At 40.5% G+C, this 16,278-nt stretch overlaps 1 protein-coding gene across 1 annotated transcript in view; it reads left to right on the top strand.

Moving 5' to 3' along the window:
- Nucleotides 1–12,432, top strand: part of EVC (EvC ciliary complex subunit 1) — a 57,289-nt gene extending 44,857 nt beyond the window's left edge. Inside the window, exons 15-21 of the mRNA XM_075709589.1 lie at nucleotides 1,848–2,054; nucleotides 2,859–3,003; nucleotides 7,491–7,599; nucleotides 9,551–9,677; nucleotides 9,944–10,037; nucleotides 11,224–11,335; nucleotides 12,351–12,432. Coding sequence (XP_075565704.1) covers nucleotides 1,848–2,054; nucleotides 2,859–3,003; nucleotides 7,491–7,599; nucleotides 9,551–9,677; nucleotides 9,944–10,037; nucleotides 11,224–11,335; nucleotides 12,351–12,432 — 876 coding nt within the window. The remainder of the gene's footprint in view (nucleotides 1–1,847; nucleotides 2,055–2,858; nucleotides 3,004–7,490; nucleotides 7,600–9,550; nucleotides 9,678–9,943; nucleotides 10,038–11,223; nucleotides 11,336–12,350) is intronic.
- Nucleotides 12,433–16,278: the final 3,846 nt, after the last annotated feature.

Here is a 16,278-nt window from a genome sequence, read left to right on the forward strand (position 1 = left end):
CTAATTCTGATTTGCATAATAGAAACCCTAATTCTCCACTTGGAAGAGGAATGAGGAAATTCCGTCTGCTGCCATTTTCACATTTGATACTTCTATTGAAGTAGTTCCTGTTAAGTGTGAAAATCTCAAAATCTCATTAACCTTCAGAAGAAATAAAATAAAACATATTAAAATACAAATGCATATGACTGCATTCCTCTTGTTATGTGCTTTCCACTGCTGCCTCTCACTTAGCTCCCACAGGGACATTAATTGATTCAATCACTGTGTTCCCTAACAAAAATGAAATGTCCCCAGGTATTACTGTTCCTTTGGCCTCTCTCCATTACAGCCTCTTTCCAAGGCCAGCTAAAACCCATCTCACAAGGAAGTGCCTAAAAATACACATATAAGATCCTTGCTGCCAAAGAAGTAGGGCCTAGGTGTGGAATTGTGAAAAGTCAGAGAGAAAAAAATGTTATGAACAACCTCCAAAACTAGAACCAATGTATAAGGAAAAGATAATTTACAGACACTTAACCAGAGTTTTAGACATACTGTGTTGTTTGAATTAAACTTAATTTGAACTTGTGCCAATTTTAGACTAGTAGACAGTGTCATGTCTATCTGTTGATTTCATATGAAATGTAAAATAATGCTAAAGAATCCTGGCTTGGACATGATAACATGACATTGGGTCTCTTAGAAAAAAGAGAAATGGTTTAATGACATTCCAACTGTCTAAAAAAAAACCATCAAAAATACATGTCTGACCTATAAATAAAGACATGTCAGAATAACCCAGCATTAATAAGGACATCATTATTTTCCACAGATGAATGTGGGCAGAGCAGGTTCTTTTCCTACTTGCATTTCTTATTTCCAAGAGGGAATCAAATAGGTACTGTTGAATCCCTCAGAATAATTTAATGTTATTTAGCTTTAAATGAGGATATTAATATAAGAGGGACATCAGCAACTCAATAGAAGGCAATCTGTGGAAGACTTAATACGTGTAAGGAAGACAGAACAGGCCGTGCTGGTGAGTGTATACTGTTGTGTGCTAAAGAGAGTTTAGAGGGAAAGTGGATTTAAAAGAAGCATAGAAAATGGTGGCAAGGATGATCCAAAGACTTCAAGAGACTAGAACTCTTCAGCCTAAAAAAGAGGTGTCTTCTGGAATATTACAGGTTTTAAAACTGGCATAAAGGATGTGAATAGGGAACAATTTTTCATTTGTTCCTAATAAAAGAAGAGAGCACCAAGCAAAGCTATTAGATGGTAGGTTCAAGATTAAGAAATGCGTGGATAAGCTGTAGAACTCACCGTGACAGGATGCTGTAGATGCCAAGAGTGCAAGTGGTTTCTAAGTGCTATTAAATATGTTCACAACCTCTCCCAAGGGGTGTTAAGTACCAATATACCAACTTTTTCTCAGGTAGACCCCACAAACTGTATGAGCATTCCAGGTGCATAACTGTATACTTGCCTTCTTCCTGTGCACTTTATCAAGGCATACACAATTATCCCTTACTGGACTCAGGTTATTTGACCTAGATTGTTCATATTTTTAATAGAAATAAGACCAAATTCAACACTACAGAATACGAAGATGGGAATACGTCACTTGGAAATGACTAATGGGACGGGATGCAGCTGTTATTGTACGTATCATGACAGAGGCAATAGTTTTGTTGCAGAGACAGATGTGTTAAATAACTGTACATAAACTTTCACTGGAAATTAGATTGTTCTAAGTATTAAAACGGTGTCATTCTGAATGGGTGTAGGACTTACTTTTAAAGTGAAGCTGACTAAGTTTGTCAACGTATTTAAATGGCAGTGCTATCTTTTTGGCTGATTACCAGGAGTCCCACATTCTGGAAGAGGAGGAAAAGCTCGAGGAAGAAACGCAGCAAACCCATTTAGAATTTCACCAGCAGCTAGTCACAGAAATTCAAGAAGCTCTTCAGTTTCTTCAGCAGCACATGGAGCAGGTGATTGGGCAGACACTGCTGCAGCATGCCCAACGGGAAGCTGGAAAAAAGAGTTCAGATGATGGAGAGGACTTCAAGGTATAGAAATGTTCAGTAGCAGTTTTCCAAACAAAATGAGTGCTACTTTGCTAAAATGGAACACAATTTCATTTATGCATTACCCTATGCCTAGAAGTATCAGCAGGAAACCATTAGAACCTGCGTCAAAACTGAAGATACCTTGCAAAGTATTTACAAGCTAACACTTATGTAGAAGTACAGTATTTTCTAGTGGCTTGCTATAGCAGCCGAAACAGGTTTTATTAAGGCAAACCCTGGAACATAAAAAAACTAGAGAGAGTTCTTGATGACAGAGAATAACAAAAATGAGGAAGAAATGGAGATGGTTATCTATTGATGAAGGTTTTATGGTTAATTAATAGTATTTGTATATTAACAGCTTAATATGAATTCATAGATAAATAATTAAACAAAAATAAAACTTGCTTCATAGGTTAATAAAATTGTTCCAAAGTAAATATTTGGATTTTCTGTGTAATGGAAAGTTGTAGTAGAGCTACACATATATTGATTTACTTTTCTGGCAGTCAGGTTGACAGGTAAAATGGGCTCTAGAGATTGAACAGATAGGGGAATGGCCCCTTCCCAGATGGAGGTGAGGCACATTAGAAAGATTTTACTGTAATTTTTCATGTTGAAATGTTCCATGGATGAATAGAAACACCTGTTTTTCAGCATCTCAGTCTACCACATTTTTAAAGCACAAAATTCACCATTTTGTGTGCACATACAAAATTAGATTGGGTCTTCAGTTTTAGACAGATCAAACCAGTTCAGTTTTTGACTTAGAAAATTAACTGTGACTTGTACTGTGTAATACAGGAGAGACTAGTGGAAGCTGCTGTAGAAAGTGTGTATGGGACCAGCAATAATATCAATAGACTGGTGCAAAACTACTATCAGCAATTAGGAAAAATCACAGAAGGCTATGAAGAGAAAAAGCTTCAACAATTGAAATCCTTACAAGGTATGTATGATATTGACAACTACAAGATAATTCTTGTTTTTTAACAGATAAATTGATTTTCTTATCACTGTAAAGATTGCTTTTAAAGGTAAGAGAAATCTGTTATTTAAAGTAAGCAACAAAGCAAAATGAATGTGTTAGTTCATTTCCATCTTTGAAGGAGAAGTGATATTATTAATAATTACTTGAATTACAGTCATAGATGCGGGACCCGGTTACTCTAAGTTTGGTACAGACACACACAGAATGATGACCCAGTGTTGGAGATTATAGTTTAACCACAAACTCTGGTTCACCAAGCTAAGATCAGAGATACCACCATAGTCAGAACCACCAGCAGCTGATTTTCTGGTGCTCTAAACCTCAACACAAGGCAGAAGAATTTAGAAAGCAAAGAGTTGTACAAGTATTAGGTTGTACAGCCAACGTATATCATAAACACTGTTCAACTTTGCCTATTAATATATGCAAATAAAATGAATCAATGAATCAAATATTCATAGGGAGAGGGAGGGTCTATGTGACAGGTGCCTACAAGCAGAATATTTTCCCTAGAAGGGAGGAGATCTGGGTTTGCGCTCCCTGCTCCCATGTTAGAAAACATAAACATCATTAGCAGACAGTCTGCTTTCTCTGAGGTGACTGCCCTCAGCTTTGGGGAGTAGATTCTTGTATTCATTCCTTTTTTTGGCTCAGTGAAATGTTGTTGTCTCTGAAGTTGAGGAAACACATTAGAGGAGACACCAAAAAGCCAAGCATGCCCATCCTGGAACACTCTGTGAGTTACTGCATTGTTTCTTAGCTGTCGACCATGACCCTCTCACAGGTTGTGAAACTGCTGAAGAGGTTTATGAACTGCTGGATCTCACATAAATACAGCCAGTGTCTCCTGGAATTATTTTTAATTGCTCAGTTCCTTCAGGACAGGAGAACAAAAGCAAGCTGTGATTATTGATTTCTTTTGTAAATGCTCTCCCCTCCACAGATGAAGGCTGTTGGTGTTAAATGAAGTTAGCAAGTTAGCAAAAGGGCAATAGCATCAGAGGCTGAGTATTTAAGACACATGGGATGGATTTTTTTTCTAAAAATAGAGTTAGCAATTTTAAATAGAAAAGATTCTTTAACCACAGAAGAGAATTTTTGAAGACGAACAGGCATATCCACTCAAGGCTGAGATCCAGAGATGAGTTGGTAGGAAGGATTTGTGATCCCCAGTAGTAGCTAGATATGCTCACATTAAGACAGAACCAGTCTGTTCTGCACTGCCCTCTTGTGAACCTTGAAAACTTTAATATTGAAAGCTGAAGTGCTAGGGTTAGGCAAAATCTCTACAGGGATTTTTGGTGATCTGTATTTTAGGCATTGTCAGCTAGCAAAGCAGTTGGCTACTTAAGTTCTCACAAAGACCTCTTTGGGCCTGATTCAGCCAACTACAGAGTCTAAAATCCCTTTGATTTGAGTTCCTTTGAGCAGGAATTAAAAATGAAGCCTGTTCCAGAACGCTTCTCTGATCTGAGCTGAGATGGATGTTATTAGAATTGTAGAATCATTCAGGTTGGAAAAGACCTTTAATATCATCGAGTCCAGCTGTTAACTTAACACTGCAAAGTCCACCACTAAACCATGCCCCTAAGTGCCTCATCTGCACATCTTTTAAATACCTCCAGGGATGGTGACTCAACCACTTCCCTGGGCAGCCTGTTCTAGTGCTTGACAACCCTTTCGGTGAAGAAATTTTTCCTAATATCCAATCTAAACCTCCCCTGGCACAACGTGAGGCCATTTCCTCTTGTCCTGTCTCTAGTTACTTGGGAGAAGAGACCAAACACCCACCTCACTACAGCCTCCTTTCGGGTAGTTGCAGAGAGCGATAAGGTCTCCCCTCAGCCTTCTTTATTCCAGACTAAACAACCCCAGTTCCCTCAGCCGCTCCTCATAAGACCTGTGCTCCAGACCCTTCACCAGCTTTGTTGCCCTTCTCTGGACACGCTCCAGCACCTCAATGTCTTTCTTGTATTGAGGGGCCCAAAACTGGACACAGTATTCCAGGTGCAGTCTCGCCGGTGCCAAGTATGGGGGATGATCACTTCCCTAGTCCTGCTGGCCACACTATTCCTGACACAAGCCAGGATGCTGTTGGCCACCTTAGCCACCTGGGCACACTGCTGGCTCATGTTCAGCCGGCTGTCAGCCAACACCCCCAAGTCCTTTTCTGCCAGGCAGCTTTCCAGCCACTCTTCCCCAAGCCTGTAGCATTGCATGGTGGTGTTGTGACCAAAGTGCAGGACCCGGCACTTGGCCTTGTTGAACCTCATACAGTTGGCCTCAGCCCATCGGTCCAGCCTGTCCAGATCCCTCTGTAGAGCCTTTCTACCCTCAAGTAGATCAACACTCCCACCCATCTTGGTGTCATCTGCAAACTTACTGAGGATGCACTCAATCCCCTCATCCAGATCATTGATAAAGATATTAAACAGAACTAATACTGAGCCCTGGGAACACCACTTGCTGCCAGCTGCCAACTAGCTTTAAATCCATTCACCGCAACTCTCTGGGCCTGGCCAGTCCAGCCAATCATTACATACTTGAATGGTCTGCTTCATCAGTGTTTTGATATTGCTCTCACCTGGTCTCCGAATTAGGTTGTGAGACCTAGAATACCAGTCACTAGAACTAGTCAGCCTTCTGGTAATAGCTCATTTAGATTATTTTTTCTCCTAGAGTTTGTGTGGCTGTATTATTGTTTCAGTGTATTGGTGTTCCATGAACTACAAGGAAGAAAATTACATGTGTAAGCAGAGCACGTTTTCTTTTCAACTGAAGAAAAAGAAAATCCTTCTGCTGCAATGTAAGCCTACAGGCATGAGGGAGGATGAGAGTATTTAGGTTGGTAATAAAAGCAGGAGTGTTTTAGATTTGGGTGAGAGAGAAACCCAGCTGAAATTCACAGATCAAATGAACTGCTACAGTGAAAAAATATTGCAAACCTACATGCACATGCTGTAGCCCAGCTGAGATTTTCAGTATCAACAGATAACTACTTCAGCTTTGTTGGTGCTTTTTACATTAGGAGTGAGCACTACCATCTAATAAGGGACTTTGATGCTTTAGTACCCTTTAGTACACTGAAGTCCTTCTTTAACCTAAATCCAAACTTGTGATGCAGAACCCCATTCCTTTCTCATTTCAGCTGCTGTATTGGCCCCAGAAGCACTGAAATTTCTCTCTGTGATTCTTAACAGCGTGAAGCTCTCCTCTGGGGGCACAGCCAGGACACCCTAAGCCCTGCCAGCCAACCAAGTACTTTCCATCCAAGCTCAGCCAGGAGGCAGATGCCTCTTCCCTTTCAGAAGGGGCTGATCTGTTAGGTGATCTCTAAGCATGATTACCATACTGAGAGTGTGATCCTCCTCACCAAATACTCTCATAACTTCTCTCTCTAAAACACAAGATGGAAAAAACAGTGTTGGCAATAGAGCCACCTACTATGTGATAGCCCTGGGGTTAGAATGGCCACATAGGAAATTTCTTATGTACTTCATTCAGTGATAGCTAAGTGGAAGTAAGGGCCATAATGCTGAGCTTCTCTCTCCCAGGGGCTGTGCTTAATGTCAGGCTAGAGAATTTTGCTTCTTTGGGCATCCCTTGGCCCAGTGAATCTGAATCTATGGTCTGCTGGCATGGACACAGGAAAAAAGGTGGAGAGTACCTCCCCTCGCCCAGCCAACGCAGCCCAGCGTAGAATACAGCTGGTAACTGCTCCCCAGTGGTGCCATTGGTAGGAGAGGTGCCTGTCGGCCTCTCAGAGTGTTCAGAAAAGGTTGGATGCTCCCTAAATGAATTATGTACCCTAATCTGTTACGTACCCATCCATGTCCCTCCTCCTGTGTTTTATTTAAAAGCAGTGGTGCAAGGAAACTGGTCCTATCTGTCAGACATGCCCCAAGCCTTGCTGCCAGGCAGGACTTCAGGGGCAAGAGTCAGGAGCCTGGTCAGCAGATAAACACCAAGTTACTCGCAGAGTGTGAACGTACGCAAAAGTACCCAGAATATTTAACTGTCAAATGAGGGGATGCCTAGTGAAGTTAGGCATTGCCAGGACTAAGTGTCCTCTGAGCGGATGGTTTCTTTATATTGCATTTTTTGTTAAGGTGTTACAGTTCTTGCTTAAGGCATCAAGGTCTTTTCATGAAATTTCTGCTTTGAATTCCATGTTAATCAGCCTAGTGGGAGCGGTAGATAAGAATAGGAATTCAGTGACATTACCATCTCAGCTGAATGGTACACAAACTATTGTCTGTGCAAGAGATCACAGTGGCAGAGCAAGAGTGTGTAAGAAGTGCTTGATATCCCTAAGGAGAAGTAACTTTAGAAAGACTACCTAGAACAGGGATTAATTTGTGCTGATGCAAAGCATAAACTGTAAGGTTGCCACAACTCAGAGTTTGTAATTTTGAGCAGAAGATTTTACGAAAACATTATTTCAGCAGAAAGAGGTGAAAGGAACAGACTTAGGAAGAAACAAGAGAATGAACTGGCATTGGAAGAAAAACAGACCAAAGGTCTCCTGAACATGTCATCCACAGTCCATCAAAGGTAAGAGCAGGCAGCAGCATTGCTGACTATTTAAATGTTGTGGGTGTTTGCAGAGCTACTTAAATGTCTAGTGAATAAGTGATTTGGTGTTGCATTTTGTATTTGTCTTTGATGGAAAAGAAATACCTGTTGCCAAATTATGTCTACCCTTTGATCTCAGAGAATTACTTTCTTATTAAATAAATGTTTTGATGCTCATTAATTACAGACTGAAGAACTATACATAGACAGTTTGAAAAGAGAGAATGAAAAACAATGCCAAAACATATGCCAAATTTTAAAAGAAATTTAACATAAATGTAGGATGGGAACCAATGCTGTCTAATTCATTACGTTCCATCTTTTCTGCTTTGAACATCAAAAGTGTTTGTTTGCTCTTGAGTAAACATAACGAAGAGAAAATGTTTGAAGCATAAATAATACTCAAAATGGAAAGAAGATTTCAGTGAATGCCTTGGACAGTCAAGATTACTTGCACTAAATTTAGAGTGGTATCCCTCAAATGTTAATTAAATGTCATATTTAATTCATTACTGATTTTATGAAACTTAGAGTCCAGACAAAAAGCACTGCAATGCCAAAGGAATAAGTTGTCATAAAAAGCTGTATGATTTGGCATGCACATGGTACATTTTTGTAATCATTTTGTTTCTTTACTTTTGGTTTATTATCCAGAACACACAGCATCTGCAATTTTGACATTTTAAAGACGTTAATTCTTTTTTTAGACATTCTGTTATTTCTAAATTGGAAGAAATCATTGCCCACTTTCTGGTTTTCATCCTTGTTGGAATTAGTATAGAAGTGGATTCATGTAACAAAGAGCTTCATAAAAGATCTGTTAGTTATTCACTATCAAGTTTATCGTTTATTCTGACATACAAATTCACTTCTAGCTGTTGTATCAGTTTTTTCTCCTATAATGTCTTCTACTGTCTTAAAACAAAATACAATCAAATTGGCCTTCATGCAAGCAGAAGTATGGTATTGAAGAATGTAACTATTGAGTACCTAAGCTGGTCTCATAATGACTAGTAATCAGACTTGTTTTCCTATTGTCATTATGATTTCTTTTACGGTCAAATCCAGTCCGGTGGAAATGAATGTCAAAATTTCCATTAATTTGTCCAACTCCTGTTAAACTCAACGTAGATTGTTTTATTGCCTTTTGCCCTTGGTGCAAGGTTGTGAGTGTGAGCTCAAAAAGCAAATTTTGAAAGCTAACCTTCTGTAAGCATTGACCATTACAATAGCAACTTCATTATGTGTAGATGTCAGAAACAATTTGTGTTATCTCCTTCCCTGAGAAATGCGATGGCTGATTGACAGCATTGGTTCAAGGTAGATCAGGCAAGAGAACAGAAGAAACACAAGTTCAGCAAAGTTGCAGCCATTCAGGTTCTACTGTATTAATATGAATATGAACCAGCAAAATAAAAAAAAATAAAACAAGTGAAGAATATAGTTGTCAGTCCTCCCAATTGCCAAGTTTTGAATTACCATGTTTCTGGCTCAGTCTCAACCTGGTACTGAAGAGCCCTGAATGAAATGCCTAATTCTTAATCCCTTATCCTCACACCTGATCTTCTAACAGCTTGTCTCTTTGGCAAGCAGGCAGTACAGCTGACTTTAGAAACATACAATGGTTCTGAAAGCAGACTTCAGCTGAGCTGAACTCCAGCTCCCAAGGTCCAGGCATCATGGACAACCCAAACTCCTGCTGCAATTCCTGCCTCTGAAAGGAGCTTGTATCCCATGAAGAGCCAAGGCAGGTTATTAAAATAAGTAAATCTAAAAATCTACTGCAAATTTTTTGTGCCGGCAGAAGCTGGATGGGCCAGCACTGTTCATGAGCCTTTCTCTCTACAAAATCTTTTAAATACACTTTGCCAGGATTGTATTTCTCCCTTGAATTGAACAACATCGGTACTTTTAAATTTCTCTTGACCAGGATGGTGCTGCAGCAAAAGAAGGTTTTGGCTCAGTTTGAACTGCAGCAGCAATTTCGTCTGGAGTCTCTGAAACAAAAGCTGCTGGGATTGCATCACCTAGAAACTGAGTTGGAAAAACAGCTAAAGGTAAATCAGGGTAAAATGACTCATGGATCTGAAGCAGTCCATGGCAAAACATCATACAGGTTGTAAGGGTCTCTTTGCTGTCCTAGCTGAAATCAGTGCTAAGATTCACCACTGTCTTGTAGGAAACACTTCCCTGATGCTAGCCATATTGTTTCCTGTGTTTCTGCAATGACATACGCCTTTCATGTCATGCCGCATGTAGAATAACATAACCCAGAATCAAGCTGTGTTGTGTTAACTGACTTCTGGTTTATCCTTGTGTGCAGGAAGCAGAGCAGGACTTTGTGAGCGAGTTGGTTGCACTGGCCCGTGTTCCAGTGGTTGTGAAGAAGAAGCCTTCCAAAAGGAGCAAGCCAGCAGGTTGGTACAATCCTGAATTGTTTAAAAAAACCCCATGACATTCCACATATCAGCACATGTTTTGCAGTGTAACACAATGAAGTTTCAGGAGAGGTTCTTCATCAGTGCCATTTCCCTAACTGGGACGTAGAAAAGTAAGGCAACCTTCCGAGGTCACCCAGCTCGCCAGTAGCACAGCCACAAATAAGTGTCACCATTCCTCACTCCAGAGCAGTCCTTTAGCCAATAGATCGCATCATGTCCACTGAGGTAAGGCTTTGCCTTGCTCAAACCAGAATTATTTTTCATGTCCTTATCATGTTCTTTAGAAATGATTCTGTTCACTTCAATCACTAAGTCTTTGGGAGGACAGCAGAGCTGAATCACCCAGCTTTCATTCTGCTGGTAGAATGGAAGAATCACCTTCCCACACAGATGCTCAAAAGTAAAATCTTACTGAATCAAGAAACTTGAAATATTTATATGATTTACTGCTGTTTTAACAAATTAGACTAATTCAAGTGATACTTAGGGACAAATTGTCAGAATAGCAGTTGTGTTTCCTGATCCACAATCGGAGTGGAGCATGCAGATTCTCATCCTTTGAGCCATGTGATCCTTCTGTCATTATCAGAATGAAACGCTGGGCATTATATTTGAAAGATGCTGAAAGGTGCCAAAAAGGGAAAAGCAGCTCACTCACCTAGACAGTTTTGAAGTCTCTCTCCCAGAAAGTTGTTTCTCAAGCGTTTGCCCTGGTAGGCACTGTGACCCCAGGGACACTTATGGAGGCTTAGCTCAGGGCCCTAAAAACAGTGACTTTTTAACATCAGATTGTTCTGATTCAAATCACATAATTTTATGAATTGGCTTTTCTTCTGTTTGCTGGTAGTAGAAAGCCATTTTCAGTTACTTGCTAAGAAAATACATGATGGGGCTTTCAACTGTTGTACCTCACATAAACTTACTTCAGTGTTGAGCAGTTATGAAAGTTCAACATCTGCTGTGGGAGAACTAACTGATAGTAAAAAAATCAATATTCTAGACTAATGTGAAGTGGAATGATTTCCTTGGAATAATAACACATATGTATGAAGTGTTAGAGTGTATTTTTTTGCTTTAGGTTAATCAAAACCCAGCAAGCTCTACTAGCTGTGATGATTGGTTTTTGTTTTTTTTTTTAATCCACATGTATTTGGCAATTCAGGGGAAAAAACAAACTCAAAAAGGAAGACCTTTCAGTCACCAGAATCAGAAGACAAAGATAATTCTTGTGAAAATATTCAAGAGCCCCCTGGACTGACTTCTGGCTTATGCAGGTACAGTAGAGGCTAAAAAAAAGTGAGCACCTGAAAAACTATTTATAAAAAGCAGTACAAAATCTACTTCATAAGCAGGTATGTCAATCACACCCAAAATATAACACCTAGACTAGCTGAGCTTCTTCCTTAATACTTACTTCTCACGTGTATTTGACCTTTTTTTCCCCATATTCTTTTTTTAAATTTAGGAAAATCATCTGAGTTTGCTTGTCTGTGCTGTTATCTATTTTATAAATAACTTTGATTTTTTGGTAGAGAAATAAGCAATACTGTTTCCAAATTTCCTTTAATTAGGTTTTTTATAACCTGAGTCACAGACAGCATAAATCAGCAGAGACAAGTGAATCCAATGGAACTAGGCTGACATGTAGCAACCAAAATATGGCCTGTGGTATTTAGGCTTTCAACTTCCACCTTTATTTCAGGAACAAAGGCAAGCGCCAGTCTTTGGCTGATGAGGGTAGCAGCTCTAACAATGATTTTCTTGATAGATGTTTCAGTTGGCTTATGCTGGGGTGCTAACTAGAGGAGAAGAAATGGCTACAAACCTGAAAGATGCCAGCTGATTACTACGGGCAGATCAAACCAGCCAGCTGGTTTCTGGGGCTTGATATATTGAGCAGAGAAAATCCTGTTGACAGGCAAAGCAAACAGTTGGTTCTCAGGAGCCGCAGGCCTTTGGGGAAAAGTATTTATCCCCTGAGTGACCTCAGCCTGGGACTGACTTCAGGAGATGGCTCCTTTCCCTGATGGCATCAACCCTTTTCACACACTCCTTTCCCACAGCCAACAAGGGGTACGTGTGTAGGGAACAGGGACCCAACAAAGGAACATTTATCTTAGGAAACTTTGTTTTGGCAGCGTCAACAGGGGCAGCTGAAACCAGGGAGTGCAGAAGTTACATAGCAAGTGCCTTTCTTCTCTTATCAAAATTAATTTAGTTTAAGAGAGAGCTGTGTTTGAAAAATTCTGTCTACAATTTTGTTTTATTTTTCTTGTTTATTTCTTTCAGAGAGAGGTTACAGAGTCCACATGAAGGGGAGACTGAACCGAGGGAAAACTCAAAGACACTAAAAAAAAGAGGCAACAGGTAGTAAAAGTGTTTATAGGAGCTGTCTGAACACAGAGTACCAAACCATTCTTCTGGGGAATCTCAGCAGCTATAAATACTTACTAAGCTGCTTTACCGAGGAACAACGAAGGACATCAATAATAACTGAGAAATCTTCTCTAGCTACAAGACCAAGGATCAATCCCATGTTCCTTTAGCTGTTAATAAAACATTCCCACTTGGTTTTGGTAGGGGGGAACAAGGAAGTCTTTAATATAAGCTCTTCCAGATCACTTGGGGAATGTGGAGGGGAGATAGTTTTAGGTTAGGAAAATCCCTGAGGAAAGTGTATTGATAACAGAACAGATCCACACTAGGCTGGTTGCCCAGGTCGGTGCATCTCAGTAAGGTTACATTATAATAGTGACATGCCATTTGCTTCTGAGCCCTAAACGTGGTAGTTCGTGTCTTAATATTTTGTGATAACTGCTTTGAACTAAGAAAAATAGAAATGTAAAGAATACGTAAACAGACTTCAGACAGTATTGGTACATCAAAAGATGAAATTTGGTCTCTCTTTTGTTATATTTTATTGCTTCCAAGGCTATGTATGCTTTTTTAAATTTGTACAAAGATTTTTATAAATGTATTTCTCTGCGTTTGTCTCAGATTTCAAATTACTGTTTTTAGGAAGAGTGAGACAAAACTGGTTTACTGTTTCATTTTTTATACTTCACTTTCTAGTCTTTTTTCTTAAATACACTCTTTTGTTTCCGACATACTTTGTTATGCTCATTATGTTTCCTATGAGAATTCTTCTTGTTATGCAAAGCAGTTAGTTCTTACTGGCTGTACAGAGCACCTGTATTGTGTAATAAATTGCCGCACTTAAGCAATCTTACAGCTTTCATGAAATGAAAATTTTCTGCCTTTTTAAAATGAACATACGTTTTGCTTAACAAAAAGGCTGTCCTTTGGTGCACGATGGAAAATACTACGTCAGTTACACAGTTTACCTCAGACAAAAGTGCCGCCACACAAATGACTTTACCAGGCTTGTTACACACAATTGTTAAATGGTTAATTACACAATTGTTAAATGGTTAATTTTCACCTCAATCATTGTAAAAAGTGGTTTTTTTCTAAATTGTACCCCTTCAAGCATTTGATTCTGGTATTTCAGCACTTGGGCTCTATGGTCTCTCTGCCTTCCTGATCTGGACATTTTAGTTGCCGCTTGTTGTGCTTTTTTTAAACGGATGCAGCCTATTTACCTCTGTTTGAACATCTTAATTCTGCAGTGCGTGCTATATTGATGGCAAGAAGGAAGCTTTTACTATTATTTGATGGTGTTTTAAACCATGCAGCACAGCAGCAGCTCCCATCACAGTTAGAGTGCAGCATAATCACCCAAGCGGGGTCTCTGATCACTCGAGGGGGGTCTTCCCAGTTGCTGTCTGACTCCTTTGGCCAGGCAGGGCTGAAATGGCTTTTTCGGTCCCTTAGAAAACGTGGAAAGGTTCAGATTATCCCAAAAGCAGGGCAGCAGTGCCCTCTCCCGGGCAGCAAGCAGGGTTTTCTTCCCCTTGCTGGTGGAGGTGATGGGCAGAGAGCGGGGGGGGCGAGGGGGTGCCCTGGCCGGCAGCCTGCGCCGGAGTGCTGGCAAACAGGCGTTTCTTCTCTTTTCCCACCAAGTTGCCTTAGACTCCTGGCTAAAACACCCGTTACTCCTGTCCCTGTTACTAACGTCTCAGTCTCCTTGAGTTACTCCATGGATTCACTGTCCTATTTAAAGTCATGTGCAGATTTCCTGTATAGCATGGCACTTGCCTGCACTCCCTGTCAGTGATGCAGAATTGAACAAGAAAGCATTTCATTAGACCAAGAAACAAGTGTAGTGAATGCCAATCTAAGCTCATAACAGTTGCTCTTCAGTTAAGCACTGTTCAACTAAGTTATGTTGTGTTATTCAACTTTAACCATAGTAACAGTCAGTATCTGTGTCCTGATGCTGAAGATCTCCTTCCCGGTCATTACAGAGGCAGGTTTTTTTTACCTCTGGCTCCTCAGTTCAGTTTAAATACATGTGACTGCTAATTTCTGAGCCAACACAGAACAGTACAGAGACAAGAGATTTTTTTCTTGATGCTGTGAAATACTTCATCACCAGCCAAATGGGCACAGCTTATTGCAATAGTCACAAGCTTCAGCATAGACATTGCAGTTCCTCATCAGGAAGAAAAAATTCTTTGCCATGAAGTGGGTGAATTGCTGGAACAGGTTATTCAGAGAGAACATCCATCCTTGGAGACTTTCAACTCTCGGCTGGACAATGTCCTGATCAAGCTAACTTTGAAGTTAGCCCTGCTTTGAGTAGGAGGCTGGGCTCCAGATGATACCTCTTCCAACCTAAATCTTCCCATGATTCTAATATTTCTTCCTACTGATGTGTTACTGAAATGTTTGGTGCTTCCCTCCCACCCCCTCCTTTGTATCATCCCTGTGTTGTAAGGGATGGTAGAAATTGCTTGCAAGTCAGGGATTGTGCCTGGAGAGTCCCTGGGAGATAAACTGAGAGCAGTCTCCAGCATAGTGGCTGACAGATGGAGGAAAATGGGATACCTAGGTGCCAGTCACAGCTCAAAACATTTGCTTTATGATGTAAATCTATAAAGCAGTCTCTCTTTAGTTTATTCCAGAGAGGCTCACAAGGTGCTTTGATCATGCTTTACAGGTACATATAAAAAACACTTGCTGCAGAAATTTAGGGACAAAATGTCATGCCTTTTTTCTCCTTTTTTTTAACATCAAGGGTAACAACTATTACAATAGTTTATGATTGTGCTGAATCTCATTCACAGATTTATGACAAGGGTGTATCATCTCAAACAAATTCTAGGCCTGGTGTTAGAGTCGTTCAGTGCATTGTATATCACGCAGGACTCAAAATAGCCCACAATGGTCCCTCTGCTGTAGAAAAATGTGGAAAGCCTTGTTGTGCAGAAGTCCTGCTGAAAGGTGGCCTGGACCACACTGAAGAGGTATGCAACTTAAAAGACTTGTACTTGGGACATTCAAGCTGGTGCCAGCTCCTGTGTGATTTGGGCAGTTTCGTTCCTGACATAAACAAGCACTCCTAAGTCACACATCAAGGTCCTTTGATCTGCCTGTGCACACAGTAACCCAACAGCAGGGCAAGCACCAGGTAACACCTTCACTCTCTCCATCATGGCATCTACAACAGCCTTTGGGAGCCATTCGAACATCCACAGATCATTGCATACAACAGTTTTTTGGTTGTGTTCCTTCCATCCAAAGAAACGCTTCTTCCATGCGTTCAGCAGAGCCTATGAAGGGCTGAGTGTGCAGCTGCCCAGCGTGGCCCGCACTGTCTGGGAGCTGCCTCTGCGCTGGGAGGGATCCTGGTCTCGGCACCCTCGCAGCTGTGGCCGCTGCTGCACTGCAGCGCATCGCGGGGGACAAGGGTCTGGACCCTGCCATCTGAAGGCTTTCAGAACAGCATTGCGGTCACTGATGTATTCACAGGTTGGCTTACTTCTAGTTGTAAGGAAGAAGCTGTTAAGCTTAAAGCTTTTTAAAGCAGTATATCTGACTATATATTTAAAAGTAGCCTTGCATGTACAGCTCACTGTGCTAGAAATTATAGAATATGCAGTCGGGGAGGGGGGCTGAGACCTAACTACTTTATCCATATCACTGCAAATACTTCGTGAGTTACATGATACTCAAAGAACAGTATCCCAAACTCTGCATTTTTACTACATTGTAAGACATTATTCCCTCTTCCATACAGAATTTATTTTTAATTGAATACCCCTCACTGTCATCACTGAAATATAGCTGGAAAGCTTGTGCAAAGTTCACCAAA

The sequence above is a fragment of the Pelecanus crispus genome, chromosome 4, assembly GCF_030463565.1.
Source record: "Pelecanus crispus isolate bPelCri1 chromosome 4, bPelCri1.pri, whole genome shotgun sequence".
Taxonomy (NCBI): domain Eukaryota; kingdom Metazoa; phylum Chordata; class Aves; order Pelecaniformes; family Pelecanidae; genus Pelecanus; species Pelecanus crispus.